Here is an 18,094-nt window from a genome sequence, read left to right on the forward strand (position 1 = left end):
TATTATTCTTAATAAGTGGAATTTAAGTTTATCTAGAGATATACAGTATATTTCTGTTTACTTGGTATGTAAAATTTTGATAACGCAAACAAATCGACGTGTTTAATGTTTTATGACCCCATTTTGTTTAATACAACCTCAATTTTAAGGTCTACAGGCATTTGAATCATATAGGCCTTATTCCGTGTAGGTGATTTAATAAAGCCAAAATCAGTGGTTTCGTAATTTGCTTATTTTGAATAGATTTAGTTAAAAATTGTGTTATTTTTTGTAATATTGCTAAAATTAAAGAATGGAAGAAGTTAATTAACCTTGTTTTTGTTGACTGGCGTTAATATTTATTGAAATATAAGCATTTAAAGTTAGGTAGGCCTTATTTGTATCAAGTACCTTACTTCTGATTGAGATTTTATACGCGCCTGAAGAATAATAACGTAATAAACACTTTGATGCCAAATAGAGCCAGTTATTTATAACTCCTTTGTATACTATCAGTGACATTATCACACACAATTCAATTATCTTTATTACTAGTTGACCCAGCGAACTTCGTACCGCCTTTGTTCATCAGAAATAATGTAGGTTTCTAATGGTCAAAGAATTTTTCAAATCGGTCCAGTAGTTTCGGAGCCTATTCAATAGAAAAAAACAATCAAATATTTCTTCTTTTTAATATTCAGTCAAAATCTATGGCAAATGGTTCAGGTAAAATTGATAACTATAATAACTAAGAGATAAGTGCACAGTGGTACAGGCCCTATACATAAGCCTCCCCATTCCCCAGTGGGCAGGGGATTTCTTTCGGCAAAAATTTCCATTAGACAATTTTTCCAAAATGATAAGATGGATTACAAGCTCGAGTTACGATTCCCAGAGGTCCCCGGTTCATTATCCCCTTTAGACTTGAGGTTTTTTATGGAATTTTAATGGGCAAATGGGAACTGTGGTTTAGAGTAGGCGGGTTGAGATCGATCTATGCCAGTTAATAACTTATGTGATTTTTTTGGTTCTTTTTTTGCAATAGGCTTCATAATACAGTCATGTGCTTACGTACATAATACCTACTGTATTATCATTTTGATTTCATAAAGTCTATCAATCAGAGTTCTACTCAAAATCACTCAATATTTGATAGAAAGTATTTATTTATCTCAAAACAGGTTGGAATTGAAGGAAATTGTGATTAATTTCAATCACAGAATTACATAATCCAATCATAATCTGCAAGCGGGATGTCTGTGTGAACGTTATTAAAACACGTATACTACTTTGGGATCCTTCAAAAACAGTTCATAAAAGTGAAAACGTGAAAAACGTGATGCCTCCGTGGGAACAAGCACTAAATGTGATGATATTTTTACAGTAAAAAACTGATTATTGACACTAACATAAAACAAGGTATAATCTCGTCTGATTTACAACATCACACTCTCTTGATTACAATATTGTTTATTTGCAGTTTAATTATGTTAATGCCGTATTTAGAGGCAAATGGGCCGCATTACTATTACGGTCCGGGAATTATCATTTATTTGCTGCGGCCAATAACGCATTAGTTGTATAAAGGAAATGCATTTGAGCGGCGAAACCCACAGCGTTGCGGTCGCAGCGTAGGTACAGAATTTGGTGTGCTATCTCTATTTTAATATTCGCTAAAAGTTATTAGGTAATGCTCTATGCAAATGTGGCAACTCTTTTAAAATAAAGAATTTGAGACAATGGTAATGATACTTGGGGATCTTTACTTAGTTTCAGTATCTAAAGATACATTTTGTGTCATTTTTAAAACAGTTACAGCAAAGTAACATGATTTTTGTAGCTTGAAACTTTAGTGACTTTTTGTAGCACTTAGAACGAACGTGCGTTCTTAGAAAACAACTTGATATATTGTTTTTGTGTCACATAATCAGCAATGCAGGCAAAGCGAGTGGAATATTCGAAAATGGCTTGCTACCTCCATTTTAGTATTTAGTAAAATATAGCCGGGGTTTCCGTACGCGACGCGGCGTGGAATACGACCGAAAGTTACATAAAATTTCGCCCCATTAAGGTGAAAGAAGGTGGTGTTGGGGTGAGAAAAACTTGGGATCGGTTTGTTATTTTAAACGTTTAAGTTCGGACCCTCCGCGTTTTCAATGATACGTGCGATTATAATTTTATTTTGTTTAATAAATGTGTCATAATCTATAGCCCAAGTTTTTCTGGTTTTGTGCGACTCTAACTAAACAATTTAGTATCTTGTGTGGTCGTAGTAATTTCTATTATGCAACCAAATTGAACAGTCTCATGAGCTGGCGACAGTATGAACTAAGCATACACTCTGTCTTAGTTTCAGAGTAATTAATTGATTTGCTTTCAATGCAACTATAAAGTAGTCGATATACCAATCAATTTACATTACTTTTTAAAGACTTTCCAGTGCCTTATTACATAAACATGTGCTAGTAAGACCACTTAAAATTATATTATAGTTTTAAAACAGTTGCCCAAATCATTGTATTAACCGACTACGGTCCCCACTTTTACGGTTGCAATCATCGAACGCATGGCGCAATGATTCTATCGATTTTCACTATCCCCCCACCCCTCGTGCGAGATGCCTCCCCGCTACACACTATGTAAATACATTAATGACAGGGTGGGGGTATGTGACAAATAACGCGTATATACGATGTGAATTCCACAAAATGCGTGAAGTTTTTTGTCTGGAGTTTTTGCGGGTGCGGACCACTGGGCCCGTTTTTTGTTGATTTAGTTTTTATTGACTGATGGAACACTACTTTTTTTAAAGGAAATATACAATTTGATAGTAAATAGCTATTCTGCAGTAGATAATGTTGATTCGATTTGTGAAATACTACTGCAGTCATGAACGGAAACTATACGAATAAAGACTTTTCGTATCATCACCGCTTAAGTAAAGTCAAGAGCACTACATGGTAGATTATACGGTGTTATAGCAAAACACAACTACATAAGATGTCGTAGTGTTTAACTTGATTATTTTGAAATTGATATTGAAATGTGTTTAGGTAACTAACATCAGGTAAAGTAGATTTTTTAGCGGTTTTTGTCATGATCAATACTTAGGCTGAGTTGCAAAAATCTGTAAAACTCCATACAAAAAACACTGGTTATCGTTATAGTTACGGTTGAAGTTAGGTGGTGCAACTCAGCCTTAGTTAAAGTACCTAATCTTTGAGCGATTTTACCATGCATGTCATTGCCTTTAGCTAGAAAATAATAGACCGCGTCGTTTAGGTTTGAAAATAACGAAACTTTCAATGATAGAAACAAATTGAGCATCAATAACGAAATAGCTCTTTCATTCTACTATAAAGTTGCTAATTTTTAGTTAACGTGTTGGTTTCTTTACCGATGACATATAATTTTCACTTTTCCTTGTCTAATTGCTTTTTAACAACTTTACGGGCCTTGATGCGATTATAACCACAGTTACCACCGTGGGGGTGCCATGGTTTAAGGGTTCAATACTTTTGTACATCAGTCATACAGTTTCGTTGCAAAATATGGGCTTTTTCCCATGACAACCCAGTTTCATGGGATTCAGTAGGATCCTGCAAAACTGGATTGTCGTGTTGCGGGACGGGACACGTATACACTAAACGGGATGCTGCAAATAAAAGGATGTCGCCGTAGTAAAGAACCCTTAGATTTTGGTGTTCCATTCATTATGTCTGGAAGGCACTTACTACCGTACGCCTCTTACGCCCGTATTCACAACAATCACAACCAATGCTTAAGTGAAGCAGCAAATCGAACGCACAGCGTTGAATAGAGCTCTGCGATTGGTTCGCGTGTCACTCTGTGCGTCCACGCGCACTGTGAGACCTCATAGTAATGTTTATAAATACGGGCGTAAGTGTGCGTAGCGTTTGAATCATTGAGTGATCTCACTAAGACAGTTTAGTAAAGTCTTGAATTCCTAAATTATGATATTATAAAGACAAATGAAGTTCTAAATTAGAGGTATCCGCTTTTGTCAGACTTAGAATTAGATATGAGTCTTTCATTCATTAAGACCCAGTTTTTTGATTCATAGTTAAAATAACTAATTGTTAAATTTTGCTACTAATGGTTAAATATTAACAAAATGTAAACTAATAGTTAAAAAAATGTACGAAAAGACAAGTGTTCGAAAAACATTTTTCTCTGATATTTAACCACTTGACATTTGACATGTATCAAATTTGACTATTGGTTACTTTAACTACGAATCAAAAAACTGGGCCTTAGTGACCTGATGGATTGGTGCGGCGTGTCTCAAATTCGATTCCTCCACAACATAATATTGTATCTTTTGAAGAAAGTTTTTTGACATGACATGAATATAGATCAGTAATTTAATTACGTTTCTACGAAAATTAATTTTACTATCTTAATAATGTTGTCTGAGTGTAATAATTATGATAAAACGAAAGAATATTTTATTTTATACTATTATAATAGCTTCTGTACCTAAACAGTTTGAAGACAAGAACCGTCTAAGTGAAAAACTCACAAATTCCGAATTCGTGTTAATAAAAAAACTCGTTAACAGTTTCCAAAGAGGAAAAACGTTTGAAAATTATTAAAATATTTCCCCAGAGGAGTTGGACAGTCTTTGTGCCTTCTGAGAATTTTTCACCTCCGACTTTCAAAGTTTAATATCGAGTTAGAAACTCTGTCCACCTGACGTTTTTTATCTTTAGCAAGAAACATTCTTATTTTAATAATTATTTTAATACAATAATAATAGAAAAGTAACTAAAAGTATACATTAATGTCTACATGCTTTTCTACTGTAAATTGTGTTCTTTTAAAATTAGTTTTTAGTTGTTTTGTTCATATTTCGGATGTTTCTATTCGAAATAATGCAGTTATTAAAATTTTGGTTACAGGTTGCAGAGTTTGGAGAGGCATATACCCAGCAATTGAAGTACAAAGATTGTAGCAAAATTTAGCCAATTTCAATTAAAAGATATTTTGAGTAATTCTTTATAGCTTAAAAACGCTATTAAAGATTCTGTAGTCCTTGACAAACTTTGTTTTCAACAAAAATCGAATGTTTTGTAGTTTTTAATTGACAAAAAGCAATTACATATTATTGTTTAAAGTAAGAACCTATTCCTAAACATCAAATGCCCCTGTTTTGCTTATTATTAACTGGAGTTAATTTGGTTTCTACTAACGTCAGTTACCAGTTGCATATATAAATTTATAGATTAAGTATATCTATAAAACTCATCAAGTTTATTAAAAAAAATACATTAGCAAAAAACAAACAATGGCTTTAGAATATTCTCATTTGAAATGTCCTTTTTAAGTACGACAACAAAATAAGAAGCCCCAACTTTGCGTAATGTTTTTTGGCCTATTGTCATGCTAAGTCAAATAATTGGGAAAATAAAATGGCCGATTGATTGGTTTTTCAGGGGCCTTGCTTTGAAACTTCTTTGTAAAAAGACTTTGCATTGTTCTTTTTACCTTCTCTCTTCAAGACAAAACATTTTTAAAAGTAATGATTTCTTCGGAATGACTTACAGCATGACTGATTGTAAAATGTTATGTTTTCATAAAAACAAATGTGAATATGCAACTATAAAGACAAAGATAATGAGGAGGGCGCCATTTCTTCCCAAAAATGTCAAACCCGAACAATTTTCAAAATTTTTCGTAGTTCCATTTTTCACCGCGTTCACTTATATCTTTAATTTCAGCTTTATGCCTCACTCTGTGGTTAGGCGGAATTATTCAAGCACTAAATAGAGCCCGACCGGTATTTTTCCCCGCCGAAGGCTTACTTATAACATGTAATTATCTCTTTGAGGGCGGAATATACGAGTATAGTGGCGAGTGGGTATTTCTATGAAATTTCGAGTTATACCTTTTTACGTGTTGGCCTGTTTTGTTTCCAAAATTACTTTTAACAAGTGATCGATAATTCACAAAATTTCATAAACTCGAAAAAAAATCTATTTTTTTTTTAATTTTGTTTTATTTTGAAAACAGATAAATAGCGTTTTAAATAAACAAATTAAATTCCTCATACTTTAAATACCAATTAGTTCAAGGAAACACCTAAACCGCAATGTTATTAATAGTTTTATAACAACATTATTATTAATTTGTATTTGTTATTGTTGTGGCTTATTTTTACACAAGTCTCCACTGAAACTTTGTTTCGTAATTATTAATTTAATAATCCATCTTCAAAACACCTAAACATTGTTCCGTATCGGTTAATTTTAAAATTAGTCGGTATTCGTGCTACGTCTTTCGACACGTCATGTGTGACAAGCGAGGTGCCAATTATGACAATTAAAAAACTCATTTACGTCCTTGTACGCAACGCCCGACAATCGTCGCCTGACAGCGATACATTTTTAATAACGGCTCCCCACTCGCGTATTCCTTTGCCTAGACAAAAAACGTGGGAAAAACAACAGGTTCGCTTTGTAACTTTGTAGTTCCAATTTCAAATTAATAATGCACTTTAAATACTGGCTGGTTCCGATTTAAAAGTTATAAACTGGTTACGTTAAAAATTTTGAAATTCGAATGCGGGAAATGAAGTTTGATTTTCATTTGGCGGATTTTTGTTTTATTTGATTTCAAATTTAGAACGCCAGGTGCTATCAAGGTTGACGTTGACGGCCAAGAACGTTGCGGCCGGTACTATTCTTAATAAAATTCGTTTATGGACCGTTTTAATACTCTATAGATGTACGCAAGGAAACATCATCAAAATCATTTTAAATCTACAGGAAAAATCTTGATTTGCTTGCAAAACAATAACTTCCATTCGCGAATTAATTAAGTCACTCATAATAAATTGTCTTTACTATAATTATTATACATTGACTTGTAAAATAGGTAAATGACTCAACAGCATCGACAAAACTAAACCTACGCCCACTCAAACAATAGTAGGAAAGTTTTTAATTATCTCCTCCCATGGCTAGCTTAAAATGGCTATAAGAAAAACAACTGAATACTGGCAGGCGACAGAAAAAGAAAACGAAATTACCACAAATGTCATAATTCTAAATTCAAATTTGACGTTTCCAATCTCGATCTCGAAAAAATCAAAGAACCGTATGAATTGGTATTTAACTTTTCTCATTTACATGAACTTAATTACTCATTCAAACTCTAAAATTCGCACCTGATCTTACAAAACAAGAGAACACTAAAACTGAAGTAGACATAGCTAAATCAAATAAAGTACTCATAATAATCCCACTCCTATTTAAAATAGCTAATAACTATTCTAAAAATTCACAAAAGAACGCCGAGATTATAGCGAGGTCGTCATTGGCCGGTGGGAACGTGGAAAAACACGTGAATTTTTTTTTCTAAGCCACGTAGTGTACGTTGCGGCCTGCCCACCGTGCGATTGGCCGGTGCCGCGGCGGGCGGCCATTGGCCGGATTTTTTTCCCGCTTTTCCACGCTCATTTTTTCCCGTAGAAAACCTCGGCCAATCGCAGACACGTAGTTTTTTAATTGCTAAAGTTTAGCGCGTTGGGAGTTACGTTGAATAGTTGTCGGACGTTGTTAGTGTTCAATTGGAAGTTAGTTTTTGTGTTATTCGGGTTGTATTGATGTGTTTCGTTGATTCGTTTTTGTTTTGCTTAAATGGACAATTGAGATAACATAGTTTTTTAATTTGTTTAGACACTATCAGATCTATTTCGTTGCTTTTTCAGCAACATGCTCAATATCTTGAAAAAATATTTAAAGCAAACGAAAAGTTGACGTTTAGACAAAAACTGGCTGAATTAAGAACGTAAACTTCTTAAGAACAAACCAAAGAGGTTTCACCGTCTGCATCTTGACAAATGCAACTAAAAAGAAATCAAAGTCGTTCCAGAAGATTTTGCGCGGGAACGCGTCGCGTCAATGGCGTACGGATTTAAATTTGGAACGTGCGTTTATGAGTTTCCAGTTTATTTTAACGGCTGCATACTTGATGCGTTTTATTCAATTACAAGACGAATGCGCGGCGATGACATGCGTTCGGTCTGCTGGATTAATATACTTTTTATTGGCGGTTTCCGATGAAATATACGAATAACTGTTTGAATTTATTCTCCAGTGCACACTCGTGTTATTGCATATCTATCTGCCTTTAAGTACATAGGAAGTGGACTGCACAAAAAGTTTGTAATTTTAGACAATGCCCTGTGTCACATTTGGGTACATTTAGACTACTTGCAGAGCTATAGAACAGATTTTTATGATTTCACTGTTATTAATTTATCTATACTTCTCTGAGTTGACATTTATGCATCCAGTCACATTTAACTTTGCTATGCAATCATTTGAAATAAGTCACAGATGTGAACTTTTCTTTTGTTTTTGAACATTAAAAGTATTATTAAGACAGGTAGGTTTTTTACTGCAATCGCACCTGAAGTTAAGTGAGATGCAGTCTTACAACGAACTTATTCTACACTAACCTGTATGCAGTCTCGTGTGTTGTTGGACGTGGCTCAGCTGTTTGAACCTCCGATCGCAGTAACTGCACTTGTAAGGCTTCTCCCCAGTATGGACCCTGATGTGCTGCACGAGCTGGTGGTTGGAGCTGAACGACTTCAAGCACTGCTGGCATTGGTGCGGCTTCACTTCACCGCCCAACCCTCGCTGAAGTTCGCGCGCGTGCATTTGCATGGCGTTCTTGTGCATGAAGATCTGAAACGGGATGACAGTTGAAGAACGCGTTCGAATTTTGAAGTGTTGTGGACTGTACTTTGGGAATCTGAATTTGAAGATTTGAATTTCGAAGCTTCGAAGTGATTCTTTGTTGGCGATAGTCATTTGTAAAGTTTGATTTGGATACTTATTTTTTTAATTTGGAAGAGTTTTTTTTTGATAATGAATAATGGAGTCGGATTTAAATTTCGAAGCTTCGATGGTTCTTTTTGAATTTGAATTTAAAAACTATACAAGATTACGTAGTCCACGTAAAGTATTAGGCTGGGTTGCACCATTTTACTTTAACTTTAACAAACGTCAAAAATCTGTCAAACTCCTTACAAAAACACCAGTTGAAGTTATAGTAACGACATAAGTTAGGTGGTGCAACTCTGCCTTAGAGGGATCAATGTTACCATTTTAAAAGAAATTTCGAGAAACTTTAATACATAATAAGATAGTTGGGTTGGGTCACTTTTATAAAACGTACCTAGTTGTTAGTAAAGATACAATCAAGACGGTTACAGAGGTACCAAAAAGAAGGTGGTATTTATAGAATCGATTGTTTTTCCCGAATTAGACGAAGGAAAGGCGTTTCCCTGAATCTCACGAAGGCCATTGTTTTCTAATATCCCAGTTCTTGGAAAAAAAATGTTGAAAAATACAATCACTGTGGGTGGACGAGTTGTAGGCGGTTTTTACGTCAATCGTGGTGTTTGAAAAAGAAATATTGTGTAACAAAACGAGCCTACCTACCTAATAACTGATATGATTTTCATAAAAATCTATGAATATTGTTCACTTTCTAGATTAAAATACTGATTCGGAGTAATGACAAAGCTTAGGTAAACGTTTTTTGAAGTTTGAAATCATAAAAATAAATTAAATACAGGTGTTTATAATAATAAGTGTATATCAAAATTCGAACTTGAAGATCTCTCACTAATAATGATCAACATAACTTAATTTTTAAAACATTTAGTTTCATAAGTTCTTGCTTAGATTTCATTCTTTCTTTCTACCTACATCCAAAAGGGTCATTATTAATTCCATTATTAAAAATATATTGAGCAATTCAAAAACATAACAAGAGAGAACACGCTGTATAAATCTAACATACAGCATGTTCTTCGCGTTAGGTTACCGTCATCTCTAAAGAAATGGCGCCAGAGAGGAAAGTTATATGGCTCTAAGATAATAATTTATGGCAACACTTATGATGCTTGGATAATGCAAGATTTGATTTCAATGTTGCTATTGTTATAAATATGGTTTTATAATAGTACAAACGGCCGCCCGCGACTTCGTACGCGTGGATCCCGTTTTACCCCCTTAGGAGTAGAGTTTCGTAAAATCCGTTCTTAGTGAGCACCTAAGTACGTTTTAAAAAGAACCCCCATACAAAATTTGAGACTCCTAAGTATCACTTGTAGTTTCTGAGATTTCGTGATGAGTGAGTGAGTCAGTCAGTGACCTTTCGCTTTTATATTATGTATATACTAGCTTTGGTCGCCCGCTACGCGGGCTACAAAAGCTAGATCTGCGATGCTGGCCGCTCCGGGCTTCGCCCTACGCGGCGCTCGGCCTGCGGCCTCGCATTCGGAGCTCGGCCTTCGGCCTCGCAAAAATTACAGGGTTCGTTTATTGTCTGCCGCGGTGCTCTTGTGCTTTTTTGACGCAACACAAGTAAATCTATGGCGACTGTCGGGATTTGAACCATCGCTCGGCCTTCGGCCTCGCCTTTTCGCAAAAATTACAGGGTTCGTTTATTGTCTGCCGCGGTGCTCTTGTGCTTTTTTGACGCAACACAAGTAAATCTATGGCGACTGTCGGGATTTGAACCATCGCTCGGCCTTCGGCCTCGCCTTTTCGCAAAAATTACAGGGTTCGTTTATTGTCTGCCGCGGTGCTCTTGTGCTTTTTTGACGCAACATAAGTAAATCTATGGCGACTGTCGGGATTTGAACCATCGCTCGGCCTTCGGCCTCGCCTTTCTGTCTGTCACTGGGCTCTAGTCCTTTTTTAACGCATTAAAAATAAATCTATGGCGACTCACAGGCTTCGGCCTCGCCTTTTTCTACGTTAGCTAAGCCCCCCTGCATACAATTTGTATGGAGAATTTAGTCCCTTTAGGAAAACGGGCGAACGCTTGGCGGCCATCTTGGATTTCCAAAATTTTGCATTTTTGCCTTAATCTGGACCATATTCCGCGCCGAACCCCATTTTTACTTTTTTTCTAACTTCACCCAATCCCAAATTCATTTGTTTCTACAATTCCTTCTAACCACCCATGTCCTGAAATTTGAGTTCCTGTAACTCTCAGTGTTGCCAGGTGATCGAGTTGAAAATGGTCAAATGTCATTAGTTGGACCTATGTGCAGGAGGCGTCATCCAAATTTCTGACCGAAAGTCGTTATTTCCATTTTTTACATTTTTGGACCAAAACTCCCAAAGCATGGCAACACTGGAAATTTTTGGTTTTCCAATCGATACTCCTTGACAAACTACGTAATCGCCCCATACAACCTGACTTTCCCGAATGTTGCCAACTACCCGAAAAACGCATTTGAAAAATCGAAAATCTGAAACTTTTTACAAAATGGCCGCCAGCTCAGCCGCCATCTTGATTTTCTGACATTTCGGATTTTTCCCATAGTCTGGATCGTATAACCGACCAAACCCCATTTTTAGACTTTTCCTCCCATATCTCCTTCTGTCCGTCCTTAACTTTAAAGACACCCATGTCGAAAAAAATACTTTTCCGCGTAGCTCCCAGTGTTGCCAGGTGATCGAGATGAAAATGGTCAAATGTCATTTGCACGACCCCTTTGCAGGAGGCGTCATCCAAATTTTTGACCGGAAGTCGTTATTTCTACTTTCGACATTTTTGGACCAAATCTCCCAAAGTGTGGCAACACTGGAGAAATTTCTTCACCCAAGCGAAACCTCTCGACAAGACACACAACCGCCTCATACAACTCGACTTTCCAAAATGCTGCCATGTACTCGAAAAATGAATCCCAAAAATTCGAAATTTTCAACTTTTTACAAAATGGCCGCCTGCTCAACCGCCATCTTGATTTTTTGACATTTCGGATTTTTCCCAATATCTGGGTCGTATATCCGACCAAACCTCATTTTTATTTTTTTTCTGCCATAATTCTTTCTGTCTGTCACTAACTTTAAAGTCACCCATGTCGCAAAAAAAACTTTTCCCCATAACTTTCAGTGTTGCCAGACTTTTTTGATAAAAATGGTGAAATGTCATTCGGGTCCCCAAATGTCACCAGACTGCATACCAAGTTTTTGGAATTTCTGGAAATTTCCATTTTCTACTATCCGGGGCCATGGTGGAAAATTTTCTTCCAAAATGGTAGTTTTTTCCGATTCATGGCAACACTCGAATAACAGACCAACAATCGCCCGGAACATTGTACCCCACTCCGATGTCGCCATCTACCGGAAAATTCGTGTCAAACTTTGGGAATTTTTTGATCGCAACAAAATGGCCGACAGCTCAGCCGCCATCTTGTTTTTTGATAATCTGTGCATGTGGCTCTAAAGAAGACTATACATGTTACAAACACCCAAAAGAAATTTTCAAAAACAATTGCGCATCTCGGAGTGACACCTCCCTAAAAACACCTCGAAATCGCATTTTCAATCCAAGATGGCGGCGCGGCCATTTTGTTCTTCTAATTTTTTCTCAATTTTTTTAGCACACCTTGGCAACCCCAACCAACCGCCAAAAAAGAAAAAATTCAGGACCAAAGACAGAAAAGTTTGTGTTTCAAAAAGTGCCGCCATTTTGTTTTTTGGTTCAAAAAATGTGGTAAAGCTGTCAGTCAAAAAATCTAGTTAAAAACAAACACCAACAATTTTACCCCTCTCCCCTCTAAATACCCTAAAAATACCCCTGATCAGTCAGTCAGTGAGTGAGTGGTAATCGAGCTTTATATATTATAGACTAGCTTTGGTCGCCCGCTACGCGGGCTACAAAAGCTAGATCTGCGATGCTGGCCGCTCCGGGCTTCGCCCTACGCGGCGCTCGGCCTGCGGCCTCGCATTCGGAGCTCGGCCTTCGGCCTCGCAAAAATTACAGGGGGCGTTTCTTGTCTGTCGCGGTGCTCTTTTGCTTTTTTGACGCAACACAAGTAAATCTATGGCGACTGTCGGGATTTGAACCATCGCTCGGCCTTCGGCCTCGCCTTTCTGTCTGTCACTGGACTCTAGTCCTTTTTTGACGCATTAAAATTTAATGTATGGCGACTCTTGGGCTTTAAACTATCGCTCGGCCTTCGGCCTCGCCTTTTTCTACGTTAGCTAAGCCCCCCTGCATACAATTTGTATGGAGAATTTAGTCCCTTTAGGAAAACGGGTGAACGCTTGGCGGCCATCTTGGATTTCCAAAATTTTGCATTTTTTCCTTAATCTGGACCATTTTTCGCGCCGAACCCCATTTTTACTTTTTTTCTAACTTCACCCAATCCCGTAAAACAATTCCTTAAAACCACCCATGTCCCAAAATTTTGAGTTTCCGTAACTCCCAGTGTTGCCAGGTCATCGAGCTAAAAATGGTCAAATGTCATTAGTTTGACCTATTTGCAGGAGGCGTCATCCAAAGTTTTGTCCGAAAGTCGTTATTTCCTTTTTTTACATTTTTTGACCAAAACTCTTAAAGTATGGCAACACTGGGAATCATTGTTTTTCCAAACGATACTCCTTGACGAACTACATAATCGCCACATACAACCCGACTTTCCCAAATGTTGCCAACTACCCGAAAAACGCATTTGAAAAATCGAAAATCTGAAACTTTTTACAAAATGGCCGCTCACTCGGTCGCCATCTTGATTTTCTGACATTTCGGATTTTTCCCATAGTCTGGATCGTATAACCGACCAAACCACATTTTTGGATTTTTTCTGCCATATCTCCTTCTGTCCGTCCTTAACTTTAAAGACACCCATGTCGAAAAAATTACTTTTCCCCGTAACTCCCAGTGTTGCCAGGTGATCGAGATGAAAATGGTCAAATGTCATTTGCACGACCCCTTTGCAGGAGGCGTTATCCAAATTTTTGACCGGAAGTCGTTATTTCTACTTTCGTCATTTTTGGACCAAATCTCCCAAAGTGTTGCAACACTGAAGAAATTTCTTCACCCAAGCGAAACCTCTCGACAGGACACACAACCGCCCCATACAATTCGACTTTCCAAAGTGTTGCCAACTACTCGAAAAATGAATTCCAAAAATTCGAAATTTTCAACTTTTTACAAAATGGCCGCCCACGCCGCCGCCATCTTGATTTTCTGACATTTCGGATTTTTCCCATAATCTGGGTCGTATATCCAACCAAACGTCATTTTTATTTTTTTTCTGCCATAATTCTTTCTGTCTGTCACTAACTTTAAAGACACCCATGTCGCAAAAAAAACTTTTCCCCATAACTTTCAGTGTTGCCAGACTTTTTTCATAAAATTGGTGAAATGTCATTCGGGTCCCCAAACGTCACCAGACTGCATACCAAGTTTTTGGAATTTCTGGAAATTTCCATTTTCTACTATCCGGGGCCGTGGTGGAAAATTTTCTTCCAAAATGGTAGTTTTTTCCGATTCATGGCAACACTCGAATAACAGACCAACAATCGCCCGGAACATTGTACCCCACTCCGGTGTCGCCATCTACCGGAAAATTGCTACCAAAGTTTGGGAATTTTTTGATCGCAACAAAATGGCCGACGGCTCAGCCACCATCTTGTTTTTTGATAATCTGTGAATGGGGCTCTGAAGCAGACTATACATGTCACAATTATTCAAAAGAAGTTTTTAAAAACAATTGCGCATCACGGAATGACACCTCCCTAAAAACACCCTGAAATCGCATTTTCAATCCAAGATGGCGGCGCGGCCATTTTGTTTTTCCATTTTTTTCTCACATTTTTTAGCACACCTTGGCAACCCCAACAAACCACCAAAAAGGAAAAAATTCAGGACCAAAAACAAAAAAGTTGATGTTTCAAAAAATGCCGCCATTTTGTTTTTTGGTTCAAAAAATCTAAAAAACCTGGGTGTCAAAAAATCTAGTTTAAAATAAACACCAACAATTTTACCCCTCTCCCCTCTAAATACCCCAAAAATACCCCTGATCAGTGAGTGAGTCAGTCAGTGGTAATCGAGCTTTATATATTATAGACTAGCTTTGGTCGCCCGCTACGCGGGCTACAAAAGCTAGATCTGCGATGCTGGCCGCTCCGGGCTTCGCCCTACGCGGCGCTCGGCCTGCGGCCTCGCATTCGGAGCTCGGCCTTCGGCCTCGCAAAAATTACAGGGGGCGTTCTCGTTTGTCACGGTGCTCTTGTGCTTTTTTGACGCAACACAAGTAAATCTATGGCGACTGTCGGGATTTGAACCATCGCTCGGCCTTCGGCCTCGCCTTTCTGTCTGTCACTGGGCTCTAGTCCTTTTTTGACGCATTAAAATTAACCTATGGCGACTCTCGGGCTTGTAACTATCGCTCGGCCTTCGGCCTCGCCTTTTTCTACGTTAGCCAAGCCCCCCTGCATACAATTTGTATGGAGAATTTAGTTCCTTTAGGAAAACGGGTGAACGCTAGGCGGCCATCTTGGATTTCCAAAATTTTGCATTTTTGCCTTAATCTGGACCATTTTCCGCGCCGAATCCCATTTTTACTTTTTTTCTAACTACACCCAATCCCGAATTCATTTGTTTCTACAATTCTTTATTCCTCCGTTGTCCCAAAACTTTGAGTTCCCCTAACTCCCAGTGTTGCCAGGTGATCGAGATAAAAATAGTCAAATGTCATTAGTTTGACCTATTTGCAGGAGGCGTCATCCAAATTTCTGACCGGAAGTCGTTATTTCCATTTTTTACATTTTTTGACCAAATCTTCCAAAGTATGGCAACACTGGAAATTTTAGTTTTCCCAAACGATACTCCTTGACAAACTACGTAATCGTCCAATACAACTTGACTTTCCCAAATGTTGCCAACTGCCCGAAAAATGCATTTGAAAAATCAGAAATCTGAAACTTTTTACAAAATGGCCGCCCGCTCAGCCGCCATCTTGATTTTCCATGATTTCGGATTTTTCCCATAATCTGGGTCGTATAACCGACCAAACCCCATTTTCAGATTTTCCCTGCCATATCTCCTTCTGTCCGTCCTTAACTTTAAAGACACCCATGTCGAAAAAAATACTTTTCCCCGTAGCTCCCAGTGTTGCCCGGTGATCGAGATGAAAATGGTCAAATGTCATTTGCACGACCCCTTTGCAGGAGGCGTCATCCAAATTTTTGACCGGAAGTCGTTATTTCTACTTTCGACATTTTTGGACCAAATCTCCCAAAGTGTGGCAACACTGGAGAAATTTCTTCACCCAAGCGAAACCTCTCGACAAGACACACAACCGCCTCATACAACTCGACTTTCCAAAATGTTGCCATGTAGTCGAAAAATGAATTCCAAAATTTCGAAATTTTCAACTTTTCACAAAATGGCCGCCCACGCCGCCGCCATCTTGATTTTCTGACATTTCGGATTTTTCCCATAATCTGGGTCGTATATCCGACCAAACGTCATTTTTATTTTTTTTCTGCCATTATTCTTTCTGTCTGTCACTAACTTTAAAGACACCCATGTCGCAAAAAAAACTTTTCCCCATAACTTTCAGTGTTGCCAGATTTTTTTGATAAAAATGGTGAAATGTCATTCGGGTCCCCAAATGTCACCAGACTGCATACCAAGTTTTTGGAATTTCTGGAAATTTCCATTTTCTACTATCCGGGGCCGTGGTGGAAAATTTTCTTCCAAAATGGTAGTTTTTTCCGATTCATGGCAACACTCGAATAACAGACCAACAATCGCCCGGAACATTGTACCCCACTCCGGTGTCGCCATCTACCGGAAAATTGCTACCAAAGTTTGGGAATTTTTTGATCGCAACAAAATGGCCGACGGCTCAGCCGCCATCTTGTTTTTTGATAATCTGTGAATGTATCTCTTAAGAAGACTATACATGTCACAAATACTCAAAAGAAATTTTCAAAAACAATTGCGCATCTCGGAGTGACACCTCCCTAAAAACACCTCGAAATCGCATTTTCAATCCAAGATGGCGGCGCGGCCATTTTGTTTTTCCGTTTTTTTCTCACATTTTTTAGCACACCTTGGCAACCCCAACCAACCACCAAAAAAGAAAAAATTCAGGACCAAAGACAGAAAAGTTTGAGTTTCAAAAAGTGCCGCCATTTTGTTTTTTGGTTCAAAAAATGTGGTAAAGCTGTCAGTCAAAAAATCTAGTTAAAAACAAACACTAACAATTTTACCCCTCTCCCCTCTAAATACCCTAAAAATACCCCTGATCAGTCAGTGAGTGAGTCAGTGGTAATCGAGCTTTATATATTATAGATAGAATCGAGCTTTATATATTATAGATTATAGACTAGCTTTGGTCGCCCGCTACGCGGGCTACAAAAGCTAGATCTGCGATGCTGGCCGCTCCGGGCTTCGCCCTACGCGGCGCTCGGCCTGCGGCCTCGCATTCGGAGCTCGGCCTTCGGCCTCGCAAAAATTACAGGGGGTGTTTATTGTCTGTCACTGTGCTCTTGTGCTTTTTTGACGCAACACGAGTAAATCTATGGCGACTGTCGGGATTTGAACCATCGCTCGGCCTTCGGCCTCGCCTTTCTGTCCGTCACTGGGCTCTAGTCCTTTTTTGACGCATTAAAAATAAATCCATGGCGACTCACAGGCTTGTAACTATCGCTCAGCCTTCGGCCTCGCCTTTTTCTACGTTAGCTAAGCCCCCCTGCATACAATTTGTATGGAGAATTTAGTCCCTTTAGGAAAACGGGTGAACGCTTGGCGGCCATCTTGGATTTCCAAAATTTTGCATTTTTTCCTTAATCTGGACCATTTTCCGCGCCGAACCCCATTTTTACTTTTTATCTAACTTAACCCAATCCCGTAAAACAATTCCTTAAAACCACCCATGTCCCAAAATTTTGAGTTTCCGTAACTCCCAGTGTTGCCAGGTCATCGAGCTAAAAATGGTCAAATGTCATTAATTTGACCTATTTGCAGGAGGCGTCATCCAAATTTCTGACCGGAAGTCGTTATTTCCATTTTTTACATTTTTGGACCAAATCTCCCAAAGTATGGCAACACTGGAAATATTAGTTTTCCCAAACGATACTCCTTGACAAACTACGTAATCGCCCCATACAACCCGACTTTCCCAAATGTTGCCAACTGCCCGAAAAATGCATTTGAAAAATCAGAAATCTGAAACTTTTTACAAAATGGCCGCCCGCTCAGCCGCCATCTTGATTTTCTGACATTTCGGATTTTTCCCATAATCTGGGTCGTATAACCG

At 38.2% G+C, this 18,094-nt stretch overlaps 1 protein-coding gene across 1 annotated transcript in view; it reads right to left on the minus strand.

Annotated features, from left to right (window-relative positions):
* LOC135084070 (zinc finger protein 358-like) overlaps positions 1 to 18,094 on the minus strand; it is an 84,723-nt gene that overhangs the window by 29,011 nt on the left and 37,618 nt on the right. The window contains exon 5 of the mRNA XM_063978811.1: positions 8,465 to 8,696. Within this exon, the coding sequence (XP_063834881.1) occupies positions 8,465 to 8,696 (232 nt within the window). The remainder of the gene's footprint in view (positions 1 to 8,464; positions 8,697 to 18,094) is intronic.

Source organism: Ostrinia nubilalis, chromosome 25 (genome assembly GCF_963855985.1).
Source record: "Ostrinia nubilalis chromosome 25, ilOstNubi1.1, whole genome shotgun sequence".
In the NCBI taxonomy this organism is placed as follows: domain Eukaryota; kingdom Metazoa; phylum Arthropoda; class Insecta; order Lepidoptera; family Crambidae; genus Ostrinia; species Ostrinia nubilalis.